We start from the raw sequence: 22042 nt of genomic DNA, 5'->3' as shown, positions 1-22042 counted from the left end.
TTGGCTTCCTTTGTAATTTTATGCTTTTAAAAACATGATTCTGGGAGGGGGTCCCTGGGCTGCCCATCTGAAGGGTCCAGAAAATGGACAAATAAACATTTACTAGGCACTCCTCTGTGCCAGACCCTGTGCTAAATGGCTGGCATACAAAGAAAGGTCAAAGATAGCCCCTGGCCCTAAGGAGCTCACAGCCTAATGGGGGAGAAGAGAAGCAAACACTCTGTGCCAACCAGTTCTGGATGGATAAATGAGAGAATCACAGAGGGAAGGCCCTAAGATGAAGATGCAGAATCCCCACTCCAGAGCAACGAGGGCTTGTGGAGGAGATGCATTTGGAGTAGGGACTGAACAGAGCAATCCCTGAGGTACGGGCCCTCCCAAGTTTGAGAGAATCCAGTAGAGTCTTGGAAATCTTCAAAGCCCTGGGACAAAGGTCAGTGGTTGTTATCATTACCTGCCTTGAGGAACTCGGGGTTCTTTCCTCTTCCTCCATTTCCACAGCCACCAGGAAACAGGCTCAGGGTAGAGGACTTTCCTCAGGCTGTGCATACAAGTGGAGTCAGGATTTGAATCGAGAGCCTCTAATCCCAGGGGCTTCTGTTAGCACAGATTAATAATAACTGACATTTATATACCACCTTAAAGTAGTCAGGGTGTTTTATAGGCATAACACTTGAGCCCCGAATCAGCCCTGTGAAGTAGGACCTACAGATTTAGCTCCATTTTGCAGATAAGGAAACAGGCTCAGGTGAGGTGACTTCCCCATGGCTGCATAGTTGGTAAGTTCCATTATGCCACCAGCCTACCCTCCACCAGTATCTCTATCCCTCGATTTCTGTTAGCTTACCTGCCTTTTGATTCCAATAGATTTTATAGGTTATTTTTAGGCTGGGAGTGGACTGTGTTGGGGTCATAGACCTGGGGAGCCTTTGTGGGAGGGAGAGGCATGAGATCCCCTTTGGACCCTCCCTGGAAAGCCCAGTTCAGTTCAGGTCATCTCTCCCTGCCATGTATGAACCATTGGTCCCTCAGCCCCTTGCATTTGACCAGGGCCTTCCCCTTGCTTTTATCTCACTTCCCTTGGCCCTCTTTCCCTCCCTTCGACTGTTGCAAGCCCTACCTGCATATAGGTACTTAATGCTTGAGGGGCCTCACCTCTAGGGGAGCCCCACCTCCACAAGTTGGCCTGACCAGAACAGGCCCCAAGGCTTTTGTAGGAGGAGCCTCGGGTACATTCTTCCTTTGGCTTGAGACAGCTCTGGATGCCCAATTAGTTCATACTCCATCCCTCTCTTATCGATAGCAAATGCTTCCTTATCTCTGGGCCTCAAGAGCTCAGTGAAGTGACTCAAGTATTTAGTGTGAAACAGGCACTGGGGAAATGAAGCCATTCCTGTCCTCAGGGAGCTTGTATTTTGGTGGAGGAGACATCTCTATATGAGTCTGTACAGAATCAATCCAAGGGAGCTATGGAAAGGGGATGCGAGCCCTTGGGGGTGTCATGGAGAGCTTCCTAGAGAAGATGGTGACTGGGCTGAGCCTTGAAGGAAGTGAGAGGCTTCTGAGCCAAAGGAGATGCTCACCTGCTTGGCTTTCCTCAGCCCCAACAGCCAGCGAGATGGAATGCCTTTCTCCACCCTCCTGTTGGGCCCCACAGCAGCCTCTGATGTAGCACCTGGAGCCTCTCTCCATGCCAGTGGTCCCCTTTGCTGGCTCTTTATGCAGCTGACACCCATTGCTTGAGAGTTCACTGGGGCTCTCTCTGTCCTAGCCTCATTTGCTTGGTGATCTCAGCTCCCATGATTCCCACCTCTGGAGAAACAGTTTGAGCCTCCTGAACCACAACCCTATATTTCCACCTGCTTTTTGGACATCGGACTGGATGTCCCAGAGGCATCACAAACTTAACATCTGTCTGTCTCCAGATAAGAGTCCCCCCTTTGCTCCCTGCTGCTGTCTTGGTGCAAGCCCTCATCACCTTTCCCCAGCACTCTTGCCCGAGATTCCTGGCTTGTCTCTCTACCTCAAGTCTCTTCACGCTGATCGATCATCTGCACAGCTCTAAAGTGATTTCCCTAATGTTCAGCCTGTACTCAGTAAACTCCAGGGGTCCACTATGTCCACCAGCATCCAACATAACATGCCCAATTTGGTGCTCAGAGCCCTTTGGAGCCTGACCCTGCAACCTTGCCAGGCTTTTTATACCTTCTCTCTTCTCCACTGTGGCCTTAGCAGTCTAGAGACACTGGCCCTGTCTGCCCCCACCCCACCCCACCTCCGTACCTGGCATGCTCTGCTCCTTCATCTCCACCTCCTGGTTCCTTCAAGACTTCACCCAGATCCTCTCTCCCTGTTCCAAGGTTACATCGTACCTCTGATGCCACTGTTGCCATTGCGCCTTGGTAGCATTCTGGAAGCATCTGCTTTATGTCGAGGTCTGTGCTGAGTTCCAAGGAGACGAGGAATGGCAGCGATGTGGAGCAGGAGGGGAGCCTGCTTGCCAAAGCCCAGACCACTGTGCTCTGTCTGTGTCCCTGATCCTGCCTTGCCTGCTGCCGACAGCGTCCCCACACCTCTGGCTTGATCCTGGTGTGCTGAGCCCCTCCAGGTCTGCTCCGCTTTGTTCCCAGCTGCTGTGAGGATCAGATGAAATGACATTCAGACAAACCAAGCTCAGTGCCTGGGACTGTGTGCCTGGACTCGGCCTGGTGCTGGGGTCATCGCCAGGCCTCCAGCCACCCAACCCTGTGTCCTCTCTCTGTCCCAGATGTTACTGGCACCAGAGGAGGTGGCTACAAGGTTGGAAGGAAAGGCAGCTTGGTCCCAGCATTGGGAAACAGGGTTGGGGTGGAGGGTTGAGGTGAGGTTGGAAGACTTGGGATTGGGTCCAGATTGATGTCCCTAAATGCACACACTGCGCCCCCAGGCTGGTATCACCTATGACCTGGTACATATAATTGCTGGGCTTTCTTCCCAGTTGGGGCCCAGCACAGACCCCTGGGGCCCAGCTCCTCCTCAGCTTAGCCCCTCCCACCTGACCACACTGCTCTCTGGCCCAAGTCTGTCCCTCTGGTGAAACCTTTGGTCCAAACTGGCCAGGGACTTGGAGGCAAGGCCTAGAGGGAGGAAGCAAACACATGAGCCTCATTCTTTCTGCCTCTTCTTCTTGGCAGTGGCCCACCAAGCTGGGCCTTATCGAAGGATGGGGACTGAGACACTCCCACCAGAAGGGAAGGAGCCGTGGGCAGAGTTCTTCCTACTGGGCCAAGGGGTGGGGGATCGGGCTATGGGACCTGCTCCAGAGCCTAGCTAGCCAGAGTGATCAGCCTGGTGCCTTGCCCACACTACCATCTGTGCTGCCCCTTCCTGTCTGTTGTTTCTTCCCTGTCTCCTTTGCTGGAGTATGAACCAGGTCTTGGCCCAGGATGGTGGGGGTCTCCCCAAGGCTCTCTCCTGGGCTCCCTTGGTAACCTCATCAACTGCTGAGGGTCCGATAACTGTGCCTCTACCTCCACAAAGTCTTCCTCTGATGCCCATTGTGACATGGAGTTGACCCCAGGGTCCCGAAAAGATTTGTGTGCCCATGCTCAGAGCAGCCTTGGTCACCAGGTGAGGCTCTGAGAGGGCAGCCTGGGGACCCGCTCCACTCCCAGTGGAGAGGCCCAGCAGCGCAGGCCTCCTGGTGATGGTTGTGGCGCCCAGTGGCACTGGGCCCGGGCCACTCTGTCCACCTCTGGGGTGACAGAGGCAGAGGAAGGAGGGCAAGGAGACCAGGAATCCCCTACAACTTCCTTTGTGCCTCCTCCCCTTGTACCTCAAGGTGAAATCCTTGGGATGGTCACCAAGCAATCATATGTTGGAGCAGCTGAGCGCCTGATCCCATGCTGAGTGCTGGGGACAGAGAGACAAAAACTCAGTCCTGCCTTCACCCAAGACAGGTCCCTTGAGCTAAAGCCCTGGGGAGGGGGAGGGAGCTCCCCAAAGGGCCTCATGCATAGGCTAAGATTTGATCTGCAGCTTGATGGAAACCGGGAAAGCCAGGAGGTGGGGGTGAGGGGGGAGAGCTTTCTCAGCATGGGAGGCAACCAGGGAGAGGCCAGGGACACTAGATCCAAGAGTCCACATGGGCACTGAGTGTGAGAAGACTGGAAAGGGAGGAGGGAGCAGGTGACGGAGGGCTTTGAAAGCCAAGCAGAGCATTTTGTATCCGATCCAGGATGATAGGGAGCCAGGGAAAGTTATTGAGGAGGGGGTGACTTGGTCAGACCTCTATCTTTAGAAAATCACCTTAGTGGCTGAATGAAAGATGGACTGGAGGTGGGGGGAGGCGGGCAGGCAGACACCCCTCCCCCCCCAACAGTTATTGCAATAGTACAGGTGTGAGGGGAGGGGAGGGGGCTGTGCCAGAGGAGAGGAGAGGATACAGGTCAAGAACACAAAAGTGATAAGGTGACAGCAGATAGTATGTGTGAGGTCGGTGGGAGTGAGGAGTTGAGAACATGAGGGTCGGTTGCTGGATGCACAGAAATAGGAAGGTTTGGAAGATTCATGGATTTAGGGGGAAAAGTCATGGAGTTTGTTTTGGACTTATTGAGTTTGAGATTCCTACAGGATGTCTGGTTCAAGATGGCCAAAAGGCGTGTGGTGACATGAGCCTGGGCTAGATCTATGGGTTATCAGCACAGATGGTCATTCAATCCATAAGAGCTGGTGAAAGTAGAGGGAGAAGATAAGAGGGTCCAGGACAGGAGCCCGAGGGACACCCTTGGCTGGCGGGTCTTTACTGGAATGATGCTCTCTCAAAGGAGACTGAGGAGCATCTGAGCCAAAAGAGATCAGTATCATAAAGATCTAGAGAAAAAAGAATGATCCACATGGCGAGGAAGGAAGAGGATTGAAGAAAGGCCATTGCACTTCGCAACTAAGAGATTGTTATTAACTTGGGAGAGGACAGTTTTGATTGCAGGATGAGGTCAGGAGCCAGACTGCAGAGGGTTGAAAAATGAGTGATCAGAGAGGAAGTGGCTTCTTAAGGAACTTAACTGAGAAGGGCGAGAGAAGGTGAAGAGAGTCACAGGCATGGCTGGACCAGATGAAGGATGGGGGAGACATGGAGACAGCCAGCAGGCAGGGAGAGATTGAGGATTGGGGAGAGGGGGGGCGATGGCAGAGGGGCAGTCTGTTGGAGAAGGGGTGGAATGAGGTCACTGGGGCATGGAGAGGGGCTGGCCTTGGCCAGGAGAAGGGCCACCTCTTCATGTGACACAGCAGTGAAGGATGAGATGGTGGAGGGAGATGTCTGAGTGATGTGGGAAGAGGAGGAAAAAGAAGAGGAGAAGGATGAGGCAGAAGAGGAGGAGAAGGAAGAAGAGGAGGAAAAGGAGAAGAAAGGTGAGGCAGAGGAGGAGGAGGAAGAGAAGGAGGAGGCAAAAAGGGAGAAAGGAGAGGAGAAGGAAGAGGAAAAAGAAAGGGGAAGGAGGAAGAGGAGGAGGAAGAGGAGAAGGATGAGGCAAAAAAGGAGGAAGAAAAGGAGGAGGAGGCAGAAAAGGAGGAAGAAGAGAAGGAGGAAAAAGAGAAGGAGGAGGAAGAAAAAAGAGGAAGAAGAGGAAAAGGATGAAGCAGAGGAGGAAGAGGAGGAGGAAGAAGAGAAGGAGGAGGAAGAAGAGGAGAAGGATGAGGAGGAGTTCTTGGTGAATGGCCTTAGGGACATACCAGGTCCTCAGCTGTGAGGTGGGAGGAGAGAGCTGGGGGGAGCTTCAGGACCCTCAGAATGGTTTGGGAGTAGGAGAGCTGCTGAACAGGGAGGTGTGGAAGGCTTGCCTGGCAGCAGGGAGGGCCCAGTGGAGGTAGTGTCCCAGAAATCTGTAGTGGAGCTAGTCAGCACAAGTGTCCTAATTCTCAGAAGCCTGTGAGGAGGGTGAAGGCAGCCAGTGGTGGGAGTGACCCAGAGCACAATCCTGTCCAAAGTGGGGCAGGGAATGGAGAGTTAGGGGCATCAGTCTAGGAGTGAGCAGTGCTCAGAAGCCCTTGGCTGAGTGAGTCGGCATTTGTGGGAAAGCCTACAGACATGGCCAAGCCCATTGGCCACAAGGAGCTGAGTACCTGGCAGGCTTGAAGAGAGAAGACCATTGGAGGCAGAGGAGAGCCTTGTGAACTGTCTCAGTGGTGAATTCCCAGGGCCCCCTGACAGCAATGATTGGTGGCAATATCTATGTCTAGACACGGGAGGAGGGGGGAAGGCAGCTTCCTGGCAATGGGCCTCAAGGGCACGTCTGGAGTTGCCTACCAAGCACCGGGTCATGTGGCCCCCTTGTCACATGTGCTCTCTAAGCTCTAGCCCCCTCTCCCCTGGTCCCAGGTTCTTGTACCACCTGCCTACAATTTCATTACATGGGCTGACTGGTTAGTGTTGTGGTCGGGGAAGCACGCTGATAGGGGCTTATGAGCTATAGCCCTGGAAAAGCTCCTTCTCACCTCCTTGGGGGCCCTAGAAACTGGAGAATAGAGGTGACCACTGCCCTTTGGGGATCCGATCCTCTAGGATAGGTTGGGGTTGAGGGAGACAGTAAACTCCCAAGCATGCAGCATATAATAAACCATTCCCATAGCAATGCAAGGTTTGCAAAGCACTTTACAAGTATAAACTTATTTTACCCTCACAATGATCCCCATTTTACAGATGAGTAAACCAAGGCAGACAGGTTCACTGACGTGCCCAGCTAGTAAGTATCTGAGGCTGGATTTGAACTCAAGTCTTTCTGACTTTTATCTTCTTTGACATCTAGCTACTACATGATGAACCCTTTATTGAGAAAAAGAATGAGTGGGTTCCATCCATGTCAAGCACTGACTAGCCCCACAATGACACTAGCTTCCTTGTAAGAGACAAGAAAAGATGTGATTTACATGGAAGTTATTCCTGAGTCAGCTGTCTGTGTACAGTCAGGCCACTGAAGCATCTGAGCTAAGGAAAAAAACAAAACACCCAAGAAGAAGGGGACAAATGGGGTAGAGAGAGGAGCTGGGCCCTGGGTTCCTTGGGGTAGGGACCCTGGTGAGCATCTTCTCTTCATCTTGGAGGCTGAGGGAGGGTGTGGCCTGCCAGGGTCATGGGGCCAGTTTGGTCAGAGTCAGGTCTTCCTAGCTCTGAGGCAGCTCTTTATCTCTACCATGTTACAATGTGAGAGATTTGCCCCCAAATTATTTTATCAAGTTATTGAAAAACCAAGAATAAACAGTGGACAACAGAAATTACGTAGGCGCTGACTAATAATTTCATCCAGCAGTTAAATGTAGACTTGTTGCCAGCAAAGAGGAGGCCAAAAGAGACCATGATTCATAAGTCTGTGTGTCTAGCCCTACCCTCTCTCTTGAGCTCCAACCTTTCATCACCAATGGCCATCTGGCCATCTTGAACTGGATGTCCAAAAGAATTATCTTTCCCCCCAATCCTTGACTCTTCCCAACTTCCCTGCTGTTGTTGAGGGCACCATCATCCCCCTAGGATCCCAGGCTCCCAATCTGTCATTGTAGATTCACCCCCACCCCCATGTCTAGTCTACCACTGTCTTGTTTCTGAATTCTGAAAGCTCTCCTGTTTGCCCCACCTCTCCTCTGACACTGCCCCTGCCCTGGTGCAAGCTCTCATAAACTCAAGCCTGGACTATTAATCTTAACAGCCTGCTCGTGGTGGTGGGGGTCTGCCTGCCTGTCTCTCCCCACTCTAGTCCATTCTCCATTCAGCCACTAAAGTGATTTTTTCTTAAAGCGAATGTCCGACCACTTCACCCCACTACTCAAATACTTTCCAGTGGCTCTTTATTGCCTTCAGGGTCAAATACAAAATGCTATTTGTCACTCAAAGCCCTCCTTCACTTGCCTCTGAGCTCTGAGCATTTTCTCAGGCCTCCTCCCCTCTGTCTCCCAGCTCCCCAGCTTCCTTCAGGACCCAGCTAAAATCCCACCTATTGCATCAAGCCTTTCCCGATCCCTCCTAATTCTAGTATTAACTTAATAATGTGTATTATTTTGTGTTAATTTAATAAAAAGTTGTGGGTTCCTTGAGGGCAGAGACCGTGTTTTACCTTTCTTTGAATCCCCAGTTCCTGGTGCATAATTAATGTTTATTGACTATTTGACTTAATGACTGGACCATAGCTTTGAGAACAGTATTTTAATATGCCTGTTTTCCTGCTTTGCCCCTCCCCCAATGTGTCTTTTTTTTGGGGAGGAATTAATTTTGCCAATCTGTTAAGTAGGAGGCAGAACCATGGAGCATTCCCCCCCCCCCCCATGACTACAGATAGCTTCAGGGACTGCACTTTGAAGACTACTGGTTCATATCCTTTAACTATTTATCAATGGGGGAATGGGAATCAGTTCCTTATCTATCTTGGAAATGAGACCTTTATCAGAGAAACTTGCTACAAAAATTTTTCCTCAGTTTTTTCTCTTCTACTCTTAGTTGCATTGATTTTGTTTGTGCAACATTTATTTTATGTAACCAAAATTGTCCATTTTATCTTTTGTGATCTCCACCACTTGTTTGGTCAATCAATCAAGATTTATTAAGCACCTACTATGTGCCAGGCAGTGTGCTAAGCACCAGGGGATAAAAAAAGGCAAAAGATAGTCCCTGCCCTCAGGGAGTTTACAATCTAGTGGGAGAGACAACTTGCAAACAAATGTATACAAAGCAAGCTATTTACGGGATAAATAGGAAATAATTAACAGAGGGAAGGCACTAGAATTAAGAGAAGCTGGGGAAGTCTCCTGTAAAAGATGGAATTTTAGTAGGGACTTAAAGAAAGCCAGGGTTATGAACTCTTCCCTCGTGTCAAAGAAAAAAAAATTAATGTTGATAACATACTGCGATTTAGGCTCAAGTCTGCCAGAAAGAATTTAATTTAATTTAACATTAATTGTATCCAAGCTATATCTAGCTGGAAGAGAAATGTCTCCCCAACCCGTCATATGTGGCTGCCCTAAGACAAGCTGAGGAAACATTTATTGGAATTCTGAACAAGAAACAGAACACAATGTATACAAATACGGTTTAGGTGAACTTTGAAGAATAGTTCAGTAGCCAGGTTGCCTTCCCACCCTGCCCTGGAACCCTCCCCTAAATCCCTTTCAGAAGTAAGCCAAGGGGCCTTTTCCATGGAGAAGGGCAGGTCCTGCCATTGGGTCATTCCCAATGTGTGGAGGCAGAGACAGAGACTAGGCAAGGCCCATTCTAGGTTGGAAAAGGTTGGGTACCATGTTACCACATATCCCTGAGAAAGGCCTTTTTGTCCTCTACCATCAGCCACCTTTCTTTTCCAAGGAGATACTCCAAGGGTTTTGGCATGGGCATTTTAGACCAGGGAAATATTATTTCTTAATATTTCTGGTATTTTGAAAGGACGAGTTTTAAATGCACTTCTACACCTACATACCATTCGGAAAGATACTTTCTTACTTGTCTCATTTGTTTCTGATGTACCCATTGAGATCTAGGTCATCTATCCTATCGGAGTTCCCTTATGTCAGTGGAGGTGAATTAATTCAGGAGGTGAATTAATTCAGGATCTGAATTAATCCAAGACTCCTTCCTTCTCAGTTAGCTTGTGAGTGACTCATTGTTCCTGGCTCTGAATCAGGTTACAAGGAAAAGTACCGGGAATGCATGCGGAAGAAATTCCAGGTCCTGGAGGAGAGAAATGGGTGCCTGGGTGAATGGGTCTACCTGAGCCACCACTACACGTGGCTGCTTCTGGTGAGGGAGCCCGCCAGCCCTCAGAGCAGACAGCAGCAGCTGCTGGCCTCTAGGGGGTTGCATGGGTGCCTTCAGGAGGGGCATGGAAGGCCCATTGAGCTCAAGGCTCTCTTTGATGCCGATGGAGGGGAAGGAGGCAGTGCCCCGGCCACCGTAGTGCTGCAGGAGGTAGCTGGGATTGGCAAGACCACCCTGGCCCGGAAGGTGCCGCTGGACTGGGCGTCAGGGACTCTCTACCCTGGCCAGTTCGACTATGCTTTCTACGTCAACTGCCGGACTGTGGAGTTGGCGGCCCAGAGGAGCGTGGCCGAGCTGCTCTCGGGCTGGCTCAAGGGCACTGGCCCAGGTTCGGGGTTGCACCCGTGCCCACCATGCTGGCTCGGCCGGAGTGCCTGCTGTTCGTTCTTGACGGCTTCGATGAGCTTCTCTGGGGCACTGGGGGGCAGGAGTATGGGGCCTGGGTCCCGAGGCGGGAGAAGCAGCGGGTGGATGTCCATCTGAGGAGCCTGCTGGCAAAGAGACTGCTCCCTGAGTATTCCCTGCTCGTCACCACATGGCCCATGGCACTGGAGAAGCTGCAGCAGCCTCAGGTGGCCGAGGTCCTGGGTTTCCACACTTTGGAGAGACAGGCCTATTTCTACAAGTACTTCCCCAACCTGGGGCAGGCCGGGCGAGCCTGGGCCACCGTGCAGGCTAACGAGGTCCTCTTCACCATGTGCTTTGTGCTGCTGGTGTGCTGGGCTGTGTGCACCGGGCTGCGGCAGCAGGTAGAGAGGGGCAAGGCTCTGGTTCAGACTGCACGGACTACCATCACCATCTACACGGCTTTTCTCTCCAGCCTCCTGCGTCCAGACTGGCTCGGCCCACCCAGGAGCCGGCCTGCTGGCCTCTGGGCCCTGTGCTCCTTGGCTGCCACTGGCCAGCGAGAGCAGAGGCTTTGGTTTCGACAGCAGGACCTGGCCTGCCACGGGCTGGACGTGGCCACTGTCTCTACCTTCCTGCACACAGACCAGGTTCAGCATGAGGTGGAGTGCAAGGCCACCTATAGCTTCTTCCACTCTACTTTCCAGGAGTTCTTCACTGCCCTGTTCCTGGTGCTGAAGCGGATGGACTCAATGGCTCTTCCATAGTCCTCGCTTGGGGCAGCTGCTGAAGGGCCCCTCCAGTTTGGAGGCCGACCTTCCCCTGACCTTCTGCTTCCTCTTTGGGCTCTCAAGCCAGGGGAGAGTAGGCATCCTGGAGAAGATAGTGGGAGCTCCTGTCCTCTGGGGGAGCCAGTGTGTACTGTTCAAATGGATTGGGCGGGCAGGCGGCCCAGTGCCTCGGGTGGGCGAAGACCCTGGAGCTGTTGTACTGTTTGTTGTGAGTTCATCCTGAGCGCTATGGCATGTTTCAGGGAAGTGAAGGTGAGAGTTCGCACCAGGATGGATGGCCTGGTGGTTGCTTTCCGCCTCCGGGGCTCTCGGAGCACCCTCACAGTCGAGCTGGATGGTCTGAGCTCCGGAGCCGCAGACCTAGGCCTCCCAGAGTGAGGCCTCACCAATCAAGCAGCTGGGACCTATTCTCTAAAGGACGTGTGCAAAGACTTCTCCTCCCGGCTCTGGGTACGAAGGAGTCTTTCTGAGCTGGGACTAGGGGCGGAGGCCCTGGGGGATTCCGGAATGAGATGGCTGTGTGAAGACCTCAAGCAGCCCACCTGCCCATTCCAGTCACTCCGGTAAGGCCTGGCTGGCTTCTTTCCCTTCCCAGCAATGGGGAGAAAGGGGTGGAGGGTAGGAGTCGAGGCTTGGCCTTGGGCAGGTCAGTTCCCCTCCCTGGCTCTCGGTTTTCTCATCTGAAAAAGTAGCTTTGGACTTGGTGATTATTTAAGTGGTTTCTAGCCCTGGCATGCTTCATTTGCCAAGGGTTGCCAAGGTGGCCACCTTGTGGTCTTGGGTAAAGGGCCCCCCTCCCTGGGCTACATTCTGAAGTTCTGACATTCTGTGGTTCTATCTTTTGAGGTTAAGGGGCAGCCCCTAGGAGGGCATCGTAGAACCAGGAAAGGGGCCCTTTCTCCCAGGGCTTCCCAGGGATGCCCAGTGAGGCAGTATCCAGAGTGAAAGTGAGGGAGCAAATCACTCAGCCTCCTCTGGTCTTTGATGGACTTTTGCCTGGGGCAGGGGAATGGTGTGTGAAAAAAGGCCCACAACACTGCATTCTTGCAGGTTGCTGAACTGCTGGCTCACTTCAGATTTTGCTGGGAGCCTCTCCTGTGCCTTTAGTATGAGTTGGACACTGACAAGACTGGATCTGAGTTACAACCCCCTGGAAGACCAGGGAGCAGCATTGCTCTTCAGGGTGCTGGAACATCCTAGCTGCAAGCTTGAGAGTCTGTGGTAAGACTACACAGCACCCTGCCTCTTTCTTTTTTGTCTTTTGCCTCTTCCGCCTCTTCTCTCCTTCATCACAGAAGGAGCTGTCCCTGCTGCTTACCAGGACTCATCTGTTTTCATGTACCGTGAGTCTTCTCCTCTGGGAATAAAAAATGAGGTCAGAAGATCCATAGTAGATGCTTAATAAATGTTGATTAATTGGTTGATCAGTTGACAGCTGGGGAACCTAGGGTTCACTGCTCCCACCTATACAAACTAAGAACATAGTAGGTGTTAAATAAATATTTGCTGATTGATTGATTGAAACAGAAGATTTTGTATTCGATCTGGAAGTGATAGGGAACCACTGGTGTTTATTGAGTAGGAGAGTGACATGGTCAGACCTAGGCTTTAAGAAAATCACTAGAGTAGAGAGAGACTTAAGGCAGGCAGACACCATTCCCCCACCAGCTATTGTAATAGTCCATGTGTGAGGTGATGAGGGTCTGTACCAGGGTGGGGGCAGCATCAGAGGAGAGAAGAGGGCATATTGGAGAGATGTTTCAGAGGTGAAATGGACCAGAGGTGCTGGGGAGGTGAAATGGACCAGAGATGAAATCAACAGGCCTTGGCATCATGTTGGATCTGGGGGTGAGAGAAAGTGAGGAGTCCAGGATGACTCCTAAGTTGGGAGCTTGAAGGACTGGGAGGATGATGTTACCCTCCACAGTAGTAGTGAAGGTAGGAAAAGGGGGAGACTTTAGGAGGAAAGACAAAGCATCTGGCTTTGGGCATGTTGAGTTTAAGATGTTTACTGGAACACTCAGTTGGAGATGTCTGGATGTGGAGAGATGTGAGAGACATCCCTCTTCTTTTTACATTTACTGAACTGTGTTATACAAATGACCCCAAGACTGCTTCTGAGGACACCCCAAGGAGGGAGCTGCCTGTTCCCCAGTGGCACCTGCCCTCAGTGGAGAAGACCAGTGCCTTCCTTTTAGGGCACTTTCCATGCAGGTACTATTAACCTAATTTTATAGATGAGGAAGAAAGGACCAGTGTGAGTGAGTCTCTCAGCTTTGGGACTCAAACCCCTGGTCTGGGCTCCTTTGGCGCTGTGTCCTTTGACTCTACCTCCCAGCAGGGCCTTGGTATTGGACACATTCAGGCCTTCAATGGCAAGAAAGCTTTCTTCTATTCAGGAGTTCTTAAGACCACATCTCCTGCTGTGCAGAAATTGATAGCAGCCTGAAATGACATTGGAGTCATACCCAGAACCTGAGACACCCATGGCCCCAAAGGCCTCTGGCTTTCAGCCCAGTGGGACCAGAGACATCCAAGAGTGGACTTTCCCTTGGCTTCCTGAGTCTGAAGAGGAACTGTCAAGAAGCAGCCAGGTGGCTCAATGGGCAGCTCACTCACCTGAGTGGGGAAAAAGCTGAGTTCAAATCTTATCTCAGACAATTCCCAGCTATATTCTTATCTTTTTGGTCTCGGTTTTCTCATCTGTAAAATGGGGGTGATAATGCTAGCACTCACTTCTAGGGTTGTTGTGAGGCCCAAATGAGACAATATGAGCAATGAGGTTGGCAGACTTGAGAGTCCCTTTTAATCGTGGCAGTGGCTGCTGCTGCTGAATGGTGAATGATTGCTTGTTCCTTGTTTCTTGTGTGTCTGTCCCCTAGTCTGAAGAAATGCCAATCACCGAGGAGTCATGTGAGGGCCTTGGCTCTGTCCTGGGCATCAGCCAGACCCTGCAGTGGCTGGATCTGAGCTTTAATGCCTTGGGAGACCATGGCATGGGGCTGCCGTGTGGAGGCCTGCGGCAGGCCAATTGCCAATGGAAGACACTCAGGTTAGTCTCCAAAAGTCTTTCCCTTGCCCAAGGCCCCCACCATGGGGTCCTACTTAGCATGGTGGCTTGTGGGTAAGAGTGAGTTCCCCATCCCCAGAAGTATTCCAGCCCAGGCTGGAAGGTCTCCAGACTCCTGGGGTGGGGAACTTCTGCAGACAGCAGGAACCGCTGTGGTTCCTTCCAGGTCTGAGCTGATGGACACGGAGACCTAGAAGCTGCAGCAGGTGGAGGATTTCCTTTCCCAGGAGGTCTTGGGTGGGCTGGTTTCTTTGTCAAGTTGATTGACGATTTCTTTGGGCAAGGGGTACCCCAGGGAACATGCTTTCTCCACCTGCTCTGCACCTGAGGCCCTTGGAGATGGGGAGTCACTGGGCTGGGGTCCTCCAGCCAATAGGACTTGGGCTTCCTGACCCAGAGGCCAGGGCTCTGACCACTGCTCCACACTCTCTCCACACCCCTGGCAGCAATTTGTTTAGGTTAGGAAACTGCAGCCTCACTGGCCAATGCTGCCTTGATCTGTCCTTGGTGCTTAGCCTGGGGCCTAAGCTACTCTGGCTTCACCTGAGGAACAATGCCCTAGGAGACTCAGGCTTGCAGCAGCTGTGCCAAGGCCATAGGGCCCCTCACTGCAGGATGAGGAAACTCAAGTAAGATAAGGCACGGCGCCCCCCCCAGCAGGGGCAACCTTTTGCACCTGGGGAGGGGGCTGGAGCCCATGTGACTGCCCATGGGGGGGAGGGGGGAGGGGGCTGGAGCCTGTGTGACTGCCCCCCACTCTGAGGGCCACCAGTCCTGCAGGAGGGCCAAATAGTCCTAAGACTAGTGCATGGGCCCTGAAGAGATGGGGTGGGGGAGAGGGGCATCTCTCTGCCCTTCCCCTCCTGGCTCTGAACAAGCGCTCCTGGAGCACAGTGGTCCCCTCAGCGCTTGTGTGCCCCTCTCCCACAGCCTGGCCAACTGCCGCCTCACCCCTGCTGGTGGCCCCAGCATCTCGTCTGTCTTAAGTGCTTCCAGCAGCATCGAGTTCCTCTTCCTCAGTGGCAATGACTTGGAAGACATGGGGATTCAGAAGTTGTGTCAGGGCCTGATTCACCCCAACTGTAAAGTGCAGGAGCTGAAGTAAGTGACCTCCATCCCCAGGGACAGACTCTGGGGAGGAAGTAGAGAGTTGTACAAGATAAAAGAGGTGTGGCTGGGTAGCAGAGCACCTGAAACAGATCTGAGGACCTGAGTGGACCCCAAGATCAGTAAGAGGCAGTAGTGGGATTTGGCGGTGAAGAACTTCCATAGGTTGCCTTAGGAGGGACAGAGGCTTACTCTGTGTCACGTCACACTCTTTGGTGACCTTGAACCCCTAAGAGGAGAGAGAACTCACCTCCTTTGCAGGCAGCTGTAATGCTGAGGAAATGTGCCCTGTTGCCCGTGACAGCCTCTGAAGGACTTGCAGGCAGCTTTCATCTCCCCCCTCACCCCCAGCCCTCTCTTCCCCAGGCTGAGTGTGCCCAGTTTCTTCCTCCAAAACTCATCTGATAAGGGGTTGAGGTCCCTCTCGTCCTAGCTGCCTTCCTCTGAACCCTGAGCCACCTGTCAGTGGGGCTTGGTGGACAGAGTGCTGTACTCAGAAGACCTGGGTGTCAGACACTGACCCTAGGCAGATCACTGCATGGCTCTGGACCTCAGTGTCCCCATCTGTAAAATGGGGATCGGCCCCCTGCTCATTAGGCTGTGTCTGTGCAGGACTTTGCAAAGCTGGCAGTGCCATGTCCTGACCGTGAGGACCTTTCTTTCCCGGCCTCCATGAGGTTCTGCCCTGTTCTTGGTGTTGGACATTGTAAGGACTCTACAGACAGGCCACCCAGGGAGGGCCTTCAGTCTTGGATTGTACTGGTGTCCTAGGCTCCATCTGGAGGTGGCCCACCTTCAGTTACAATGACCAGATCCAGTGCTGTGGCCCTATTACCCTTTTTTTCTGTGGCTCCATGAAGGGATGTCTCCTGTCTAAAAGGGATTCTGTGGATCGTCTGCCTATGTTGGGTCTTCAGTGCTCTTCCTTGTTTTTGGTGAGGAAGGTTCCTCTTTCCAGAGATGCCGGAGGCTCCTGTACTCTGGGCTTCATTGACGTTGCAGGCTTTTGTTAGGACATTTTGCAAATCTACCACAATCCGTGTTACAGTTCTGAGAGTGGTGGCCTAGACTAGGATGGCGGAGGAACTAATCACTTTCAATGCTCTTTTCCTGGTTAGTTTAGATTTCAGGATGCCAGTGAGTCACTGGATATATGCAGCCCCAGTCTGATCCTTGATGTGGCTTGTTTGGGGGAGACCAGGGGTTTGTAGGAATCTCCTTCATCCCTGAATCGATGTGGCTTTCCATGGTGGGTGTTCAGAATTTTGCTCTTCCTTGGTTGTGCCAAAGACTTTCTGATACCACAAGGTAGAGGATCTGCTTCTGGCTGGGCTGTAGATCTCCATGACAATCCCTGAACCTTCAGGACTTTATAGGACAGGCAGATGTGCCATACTCAGTTCTACTCACCTGTGGTGACCATTGATTTAGCAAAACCACCCTAGTCTCTATCCCTCTCTCCCCTCTCCTCTCTGTCTGCCTGTCTGCCTGTCTTTCTCTCTTGGTCTATCTCTCCCTGTTCGTTCTCTCTCTCTCTCTCTCTCTCTCTCTCTCTCTCTCTCTCTCTCTCTCTCTCTCTCTCTCTCTCTCCCTCTTTCCCCCTCTCCCTCCCCCTCCCTCCCTCCCTCTCCTTTCTCTATCTGTTTGTCTCCTCTCCTCCTTTCTCTGTCTTCCTCTTTATGTCTTTCTCTGTGTCTCCTAATTTCTTCATTTCTCAGGCCCCTTCAGGACAGTTTGTGAGCAAAGATGAATCGTTTATTTTGTATTTTCTGCTCTGTTGACTCCTATCACTCTAACCTTTTGGTTTCTCCTCCAGAAGGCCAAGGATTGGTATTTCAGGGGATTTGATCTGGTGTGTCATGCCTTCATGTGGTATTCCAGTACCATGGGGCACCCCATCCTCTGTTGATGAATAGGGCCAGCTTGCAGGCCCACACCACCCTATTTCAGTCAGTCCCCTCTTTATCAAGGGTTTACTATGTGCCAGGCACTGTCCCAAATGCTGGGTACAAAGGCAAAAAAACCCCCAACCATAGTCCCTGCTCCCAAGGAGCTCACAGTCTATGGGGGAGACAATATGTAAATTGTAAGGTACATAGGATATATGTTAAGATGTGATTTTAGCTGAGTCTACAAGGAAATCTGGGAAACCAAGAGGTGGTGATGGGAAGGCATGGAGGCAGCCAGTGGGGCGATGGAGTGCACTACATGAAGAGGAAGAAGAGCATGCCCAGGGGAATAAGGTGTAAGAAGCCTGGAAAGGGAGAAGGGATTAGGTATGAAGAGCATTGAATGCCAAGCAGAGTATTTTGTATTGGATCCTGGAGGCCATGGGGAGCCACTGGAGTTTATTGAGTGAAGTGTGGTGTGTGTATGTGACATGATCAGGCCTGCATTTTAGGAAAATCGCTTTGGTGACTGGAGGAGGATTGGAATGCGGACAGACCTGAAGCAGACAGACTCCTCCCCCTCCCCCAGCAGCTATTGTAATAATCCAGGTATGAGATGATAAGGCCTGCACCAGGGTGGGGCAGTGTCAGAGGGGAGAAGAGGGGCTATTAGAGAGATGCTGCTGAGGTGAAATGGACCAGAGATGGTACAGAGGTGAAATGGACTAGAGGTTCAGTTCTACAGAGGTGAAATGGACAAGAGAAGAGGTGAAATGGATGGTGTGGAAGTGAAATGGACCAGAGATGCTGCAGAGGTGAAATGGGCCAGAGATGGTACAGAGGTGAAATGGACAAGAGAAAAGGTGAAATGGATGGTGTGGAAGTGAAATGGACCAGAGATGCTGCAGAGGTGAAATGGACCAGAGATGCTGCAGAGGTGAAATGGACCAGAGATGTGGCAGAGGTGAAATGGACCAGAGATGCTGCAGAGGTGAAATGGACCAGAGATGCTGCAGAGGTGAAATGGACCAGAGATGTGGCAGAGGTGAAATGGACCAGAGATGCTGCAGAGGTGAAATGGGCCAGAGATGGTACAGAGGTGAAATGGGCCAGGGTGCTGCAGAGGTGAAATCGACAGGTCTTGGTACCATATTGGATATTGGGGCGGGGGTGAGGGAAAGTGAAGAGTCCAGGATGACTCCTAGGTTGAGAGCCTGAAGAACTGGGAGGATGGGGTGCCCTCCACAGTAATAGGGAAAATAGGAGGCAGGGTTTGGGGGAGAGATGAGTTATATTTTAGCCATAGTGAGTTTAAGATATCTATTGAACATCATTCAGTTCTAGATTTGAGCCCAGTTCTTCTCGTTCAAAGCTTAATTTGCATCCCTGCTGCCTCTAGGCATGTCTCATGCACACATTTGCTGGTGCAAGTGAATAATTTTATAATTTTATTTGCTTTTTTTTGGTGGGGGGGGAGTGTGATTTGCTAAGTATGTATGGAGACCTCCCATGTGATGGGCCCTGAGGAAAGTCTGTTACTTTCAAAAACTTTCCCCTTCATATTTCAATGTCTAGGCCTTTTAGCCCCTGTTAGATTTTGAAGACTTTGAAGTCTCCCTTCCCCTTCACCCCACATGAGTAGAAAGAAGAGAAGTGCTGTTATCATCCCTATCTTACAGAGATGGGGTTGCTCTGGGGCCCAGAGGTATGACTGGTTAGGAGGGGATTTGAAGTCAGGTGCTCTTGTCTTCCAGCCTGGCACTCCAGTCACTGCTCCAGCCCCTACCCTCTTCTTAGAGTCAGATAGCTTCACCAAGAAAAGGAACCTAATGGCCCAAGAGGGGACAGGCAGACAAAATTCTATTCTCCTGGCACTGGGATGGGAAGGCATTAGGGTTGGGGCATTTAGCAGAGACCTTGGGGTTGGTAAGGAGTCTAAGGACGCTTCACATTCATTTCATAACCTTAGGTAGGTCCTCTCTGGGTGTCCCCAGTAACCTCCTCCAGGACAGGAGGCCCCTTCCACTTTTGCTCTGTCCAGAGTTTGGACATTCTCTCTCTCCCCCCGACTCACCCCTTAAGCCCTCCCTTCTCCTGGGTAGCCATCCATCCACCCATCTTCTCCCAGCTACCTCCTTCCCTCCCCCATGTCTCCCCCTTCATCCCCACCTGGCCTCCCAGCTCTGCCCTCAGTAGCCTCTCCTCTTCCCCCTGCAGGATCCAGATGTGCGGGCTCACCTGGCTAGGCTGTGAGGCCCTGGCCTCAGCACTGCGCTGCTGCCCCAGCCTGAGGCAGCTGGACCTCAGTGACAGCTCCCTGGGGGAGGAAGGCTCAAAGTGGCTTTGTAGGGGCCTGAGGCAGCCCAGTTGTCAGCTGCAGAGATTCAGGTGGGTGTGGCCAGGGCAGCCTGCTGGGGCAGGAACAGGGCCTTTGGGAAGGCAGTGGGGTAGGGGGGGCGCCCAGTGAGGAGTCCAGAGTCCGGGGTCTGTGGCCTTGAGGCTCCCCCTCTGAGGCTGCTTCTGAATCTCTACAGGTTATTCAGGTTTGTCCTGAGCGAGGCAGCCAAGGCTGAGCTGGCAGCTGTGGCCAGAGTCAAGCCTGGCCTGGAGATCTCCTACAATAACAATTGGACTGGGTTTGCTGAGCTCTTCTGATGGGGGCTGAGCAGAAGGAGCAGGAGGGAGTGGCCTGTCCTTGGGCCTTCCACCTCCCCTCCCTGGCTTTGGGGTTTCCCAAGTGGCTCCCATTTTCATTCTGGACTCATCTTGTTTGGCTCCCCTGGGACTGGATCTCAAGTCCCTGGCTGCCTTTTTTGTTGTATGTTTCCCATCCCTCTACAGGAGCTGTGGCTCCCTATTGCCTCCAGGATGAAGCACAGGATGAAGCCAGTGGAGATGGTGGTGAGCATTAGAACCTGGGAGGCACAGACCTAGAACACCTCTATGCACAGCCCAGCTCCAAGGTGGAGGAGCCTGGCCCCACAGAAGAGATGGGAGGAGCCACATAGCCCTGCTTCTTAGCAGAGGTGGGAGCCCATGGGGGTGGGGCAGTGCATTCAACACCAGATTTTTTTTTTTGAATCATTGGTCCGTTTGCTGAAATTTTTTTTCCTGCTTTTAAAAACTTTTTCTAATAAGGAGTGGTTTTCTGGGAGGGGCAGAGTGGAAAATACAGGTGATATAAAGACAACACAACTATAAAATTTGTTTTTTTTTAAATGGGTCTAGAGCTTGGGCTGCCCTAGTTTTTCACCTCAGAGACCTCTCCCAAGTAGGTGAGGTGGGTGAAGAAAAGGCAGGATTAGCCCCCAGGCATGGCCATGGCCTCAGCCTCTGCACAGCCCCATTCCTGGCCCACTGGAGCCTGAAAGCTGCTTTGCTCCAACCTCCTATCTGGAAAATAAGCCACTTTTTATGTATTGACTTACTTGGGTCTCACAAGAAGCCTGTGAATTGGGTCCTAAAAGAGGAAACTGAGGCACAGACAAGGCAGGGTGAGGTGTGCCAGCTCTGTGGGCCTACCTGTCCCTGGAAGGTAGGTGGTCCATCATGGCAGCATTGATGAGATTATAGGCCCTACTGAGGAGTGACAGGAGGTAGGAGTGTACAAGAGCTTTTGTGTGGAGGGAGGTGTCCAGTGAGGGAGATTCCAGGGCAGGGGCTTTTCCTGGGAAGCATCTGAGGGACATCTCCCTGTGACCCACACCCCATAGAGCTTCCTTGGGGCCCCAGGGCTGGGGACTGCCCCCTAATGACTGATGGGCTACTTAGGACCCTGGGCCATGCTCTTGTCAGAGAGATCTGGGCCTCACCTCTCAGTGCAGAGGTAAGAATGGGGAAGGAGAATGCTCATTTGGCGACCCCAGAAGACATAGCCACCTTTTGGGCTACAGTGTACAAAGCCCCAGGATGGCAGTTAAACCTTGGGGATCTGAGAAGTACTCTTTGGAAAAAGGCAGCTGGTGGGTCAGCAGATAGAGCTCTGGATCTGTAGTCAGGAAGACCTGAGTTCAAATCCAGCCTCAGATACTTGCTAGTATAGCACCCTGGGTAAGTCACTTCACCACTGTCTGCCTCAGTTTCCTCATCTGTAAAATGGCAATAATAATAGCACCTACTGCCCAGGGCTGTTGTGAGGATCTAATGACATCATTGTAAAAGCTCTCCTAGCCTGCCACAAATGCTCATTCCTTTCCCAAAAAGGGATTCACCAGAATGTCAAGGGGCTACAGCTCCCTTGGAGAGCAGGAGAGAGGCTAATGGATGTTTGGGAGCTTTTTACGTTTCTGTATCTGGTTATAGGCTTTTGGGAGTTCCATACTCCCACATATTCTGTGGTCCTCTGAGGAAAGGCTGTCCTATACCTGGTTTGCATTTGCTAACTTTAGTGTTTGTACACGAACTGGAGGCTTTGTCAAGTTTCCTGGAGGAGCTCCAGGTGTGGACAATAAGCTAAATAAAGAGATAAGGAATCCTTCTGGTGTCAGCTTCCAGAGTCAGACTCAGATTAAGTGAGCCCAGAATGTTTGGGAGTGTCCTGGGCCATGGATTAAAGAATTGTCATGTGGGAGAAGACTAGCCATTGGTGGAATTGAGAAAGGCAGGGCTTGAGTTGAGCCTTGAAGGAGATGGAGGGACTGCAGGTCAGGGTCAGAGGTAGGGGGGTGGCTGGTCCTAAGTCATGCCTGTGCTAGAAAGCCTGAAAGGGACTTTGGATCAGCTCAAGCCTGGCGCGCCACCTGGTGGCGAATCCAAAGACTGCAATCTCAGCGACGTGCCACCTCACCTCCTCATGAGAACTTGGCAATGAGGGAATAGAGCGTAACCCATAAGTGGCTCCCAAAGAACTGCGCTCACCCTTCAAGGCTTTGATCCTCCCAGCTCCATTCCACAGAAAGCGCTACATAAATGTGGATTGATGGATACACACAAATTTTGTTCATTTGCATGGTGGCATCCCAAGAATACATCAAGAGATGTATGATGAGAAAGACAGTCACAGTGCCCCTGACATGCTCCCTGGAGATGTAGCCTCAAGCACGAGGGACAGCACATGCGACGGTAT

The 22042-nt window shown here is 51.8% G+C and overlaps 1 protein-coding gene across 1 annotated transcript; it reads left to right on the top strand.

The window, feature by feature from the left end:
- Positions 1 to 9619: 9619 nt before the first annotated feature.
- Positions 9620 to 20253, top strand: LOC110197838 (NACHT, LRR and PYD domains-containing protein 3-like; the record flags this gene model as incomplete). Its single annotated transcript, XM_078146290.1, is given in 12 exon segments — positions 9620 to 10109; positions 10112 to 10866; positions 10868 to 11056; positions 11058 to 11119; positions 11121 to 11474; positions 11962 to 12132; positions 13794 to 13804; positions 13807 to 13963; positions 14440 to 14610; positions 14912 to 15082; positions 19195 to 19393; positions 19429 to 20253. Coding segments are annotated over 12 exon segments (2934 nt in total), but the record flags the coding sequence as incomplete, so codon positions are not given.
- Between the last annotated feature and the right edge of the window lie 1789 nt (positions 20254 to 22042).

The sequence above is a fragment of the Phascolarctos cinereus genome, unplaced genomic scaffold, assembly GCF_003287225.1.
Source record: "Phascolarctos cinereus isolate Bilbo 61053 unplaced genomic scaffold, phaCin_HiC Scaffold_726;HRSCAF=1367, whole genome shotgun sequence".
NCBI classification, from domain to species: Eukaryota; Metazoa; Chordata; class Mammalia; order Diprotodontia; family Phascolarctidae; genus Phascolarctos; species Phascolarctos cinereus.
This window is presented reverse-complemented; position numbering and strand designations above follow the sequence as displayed.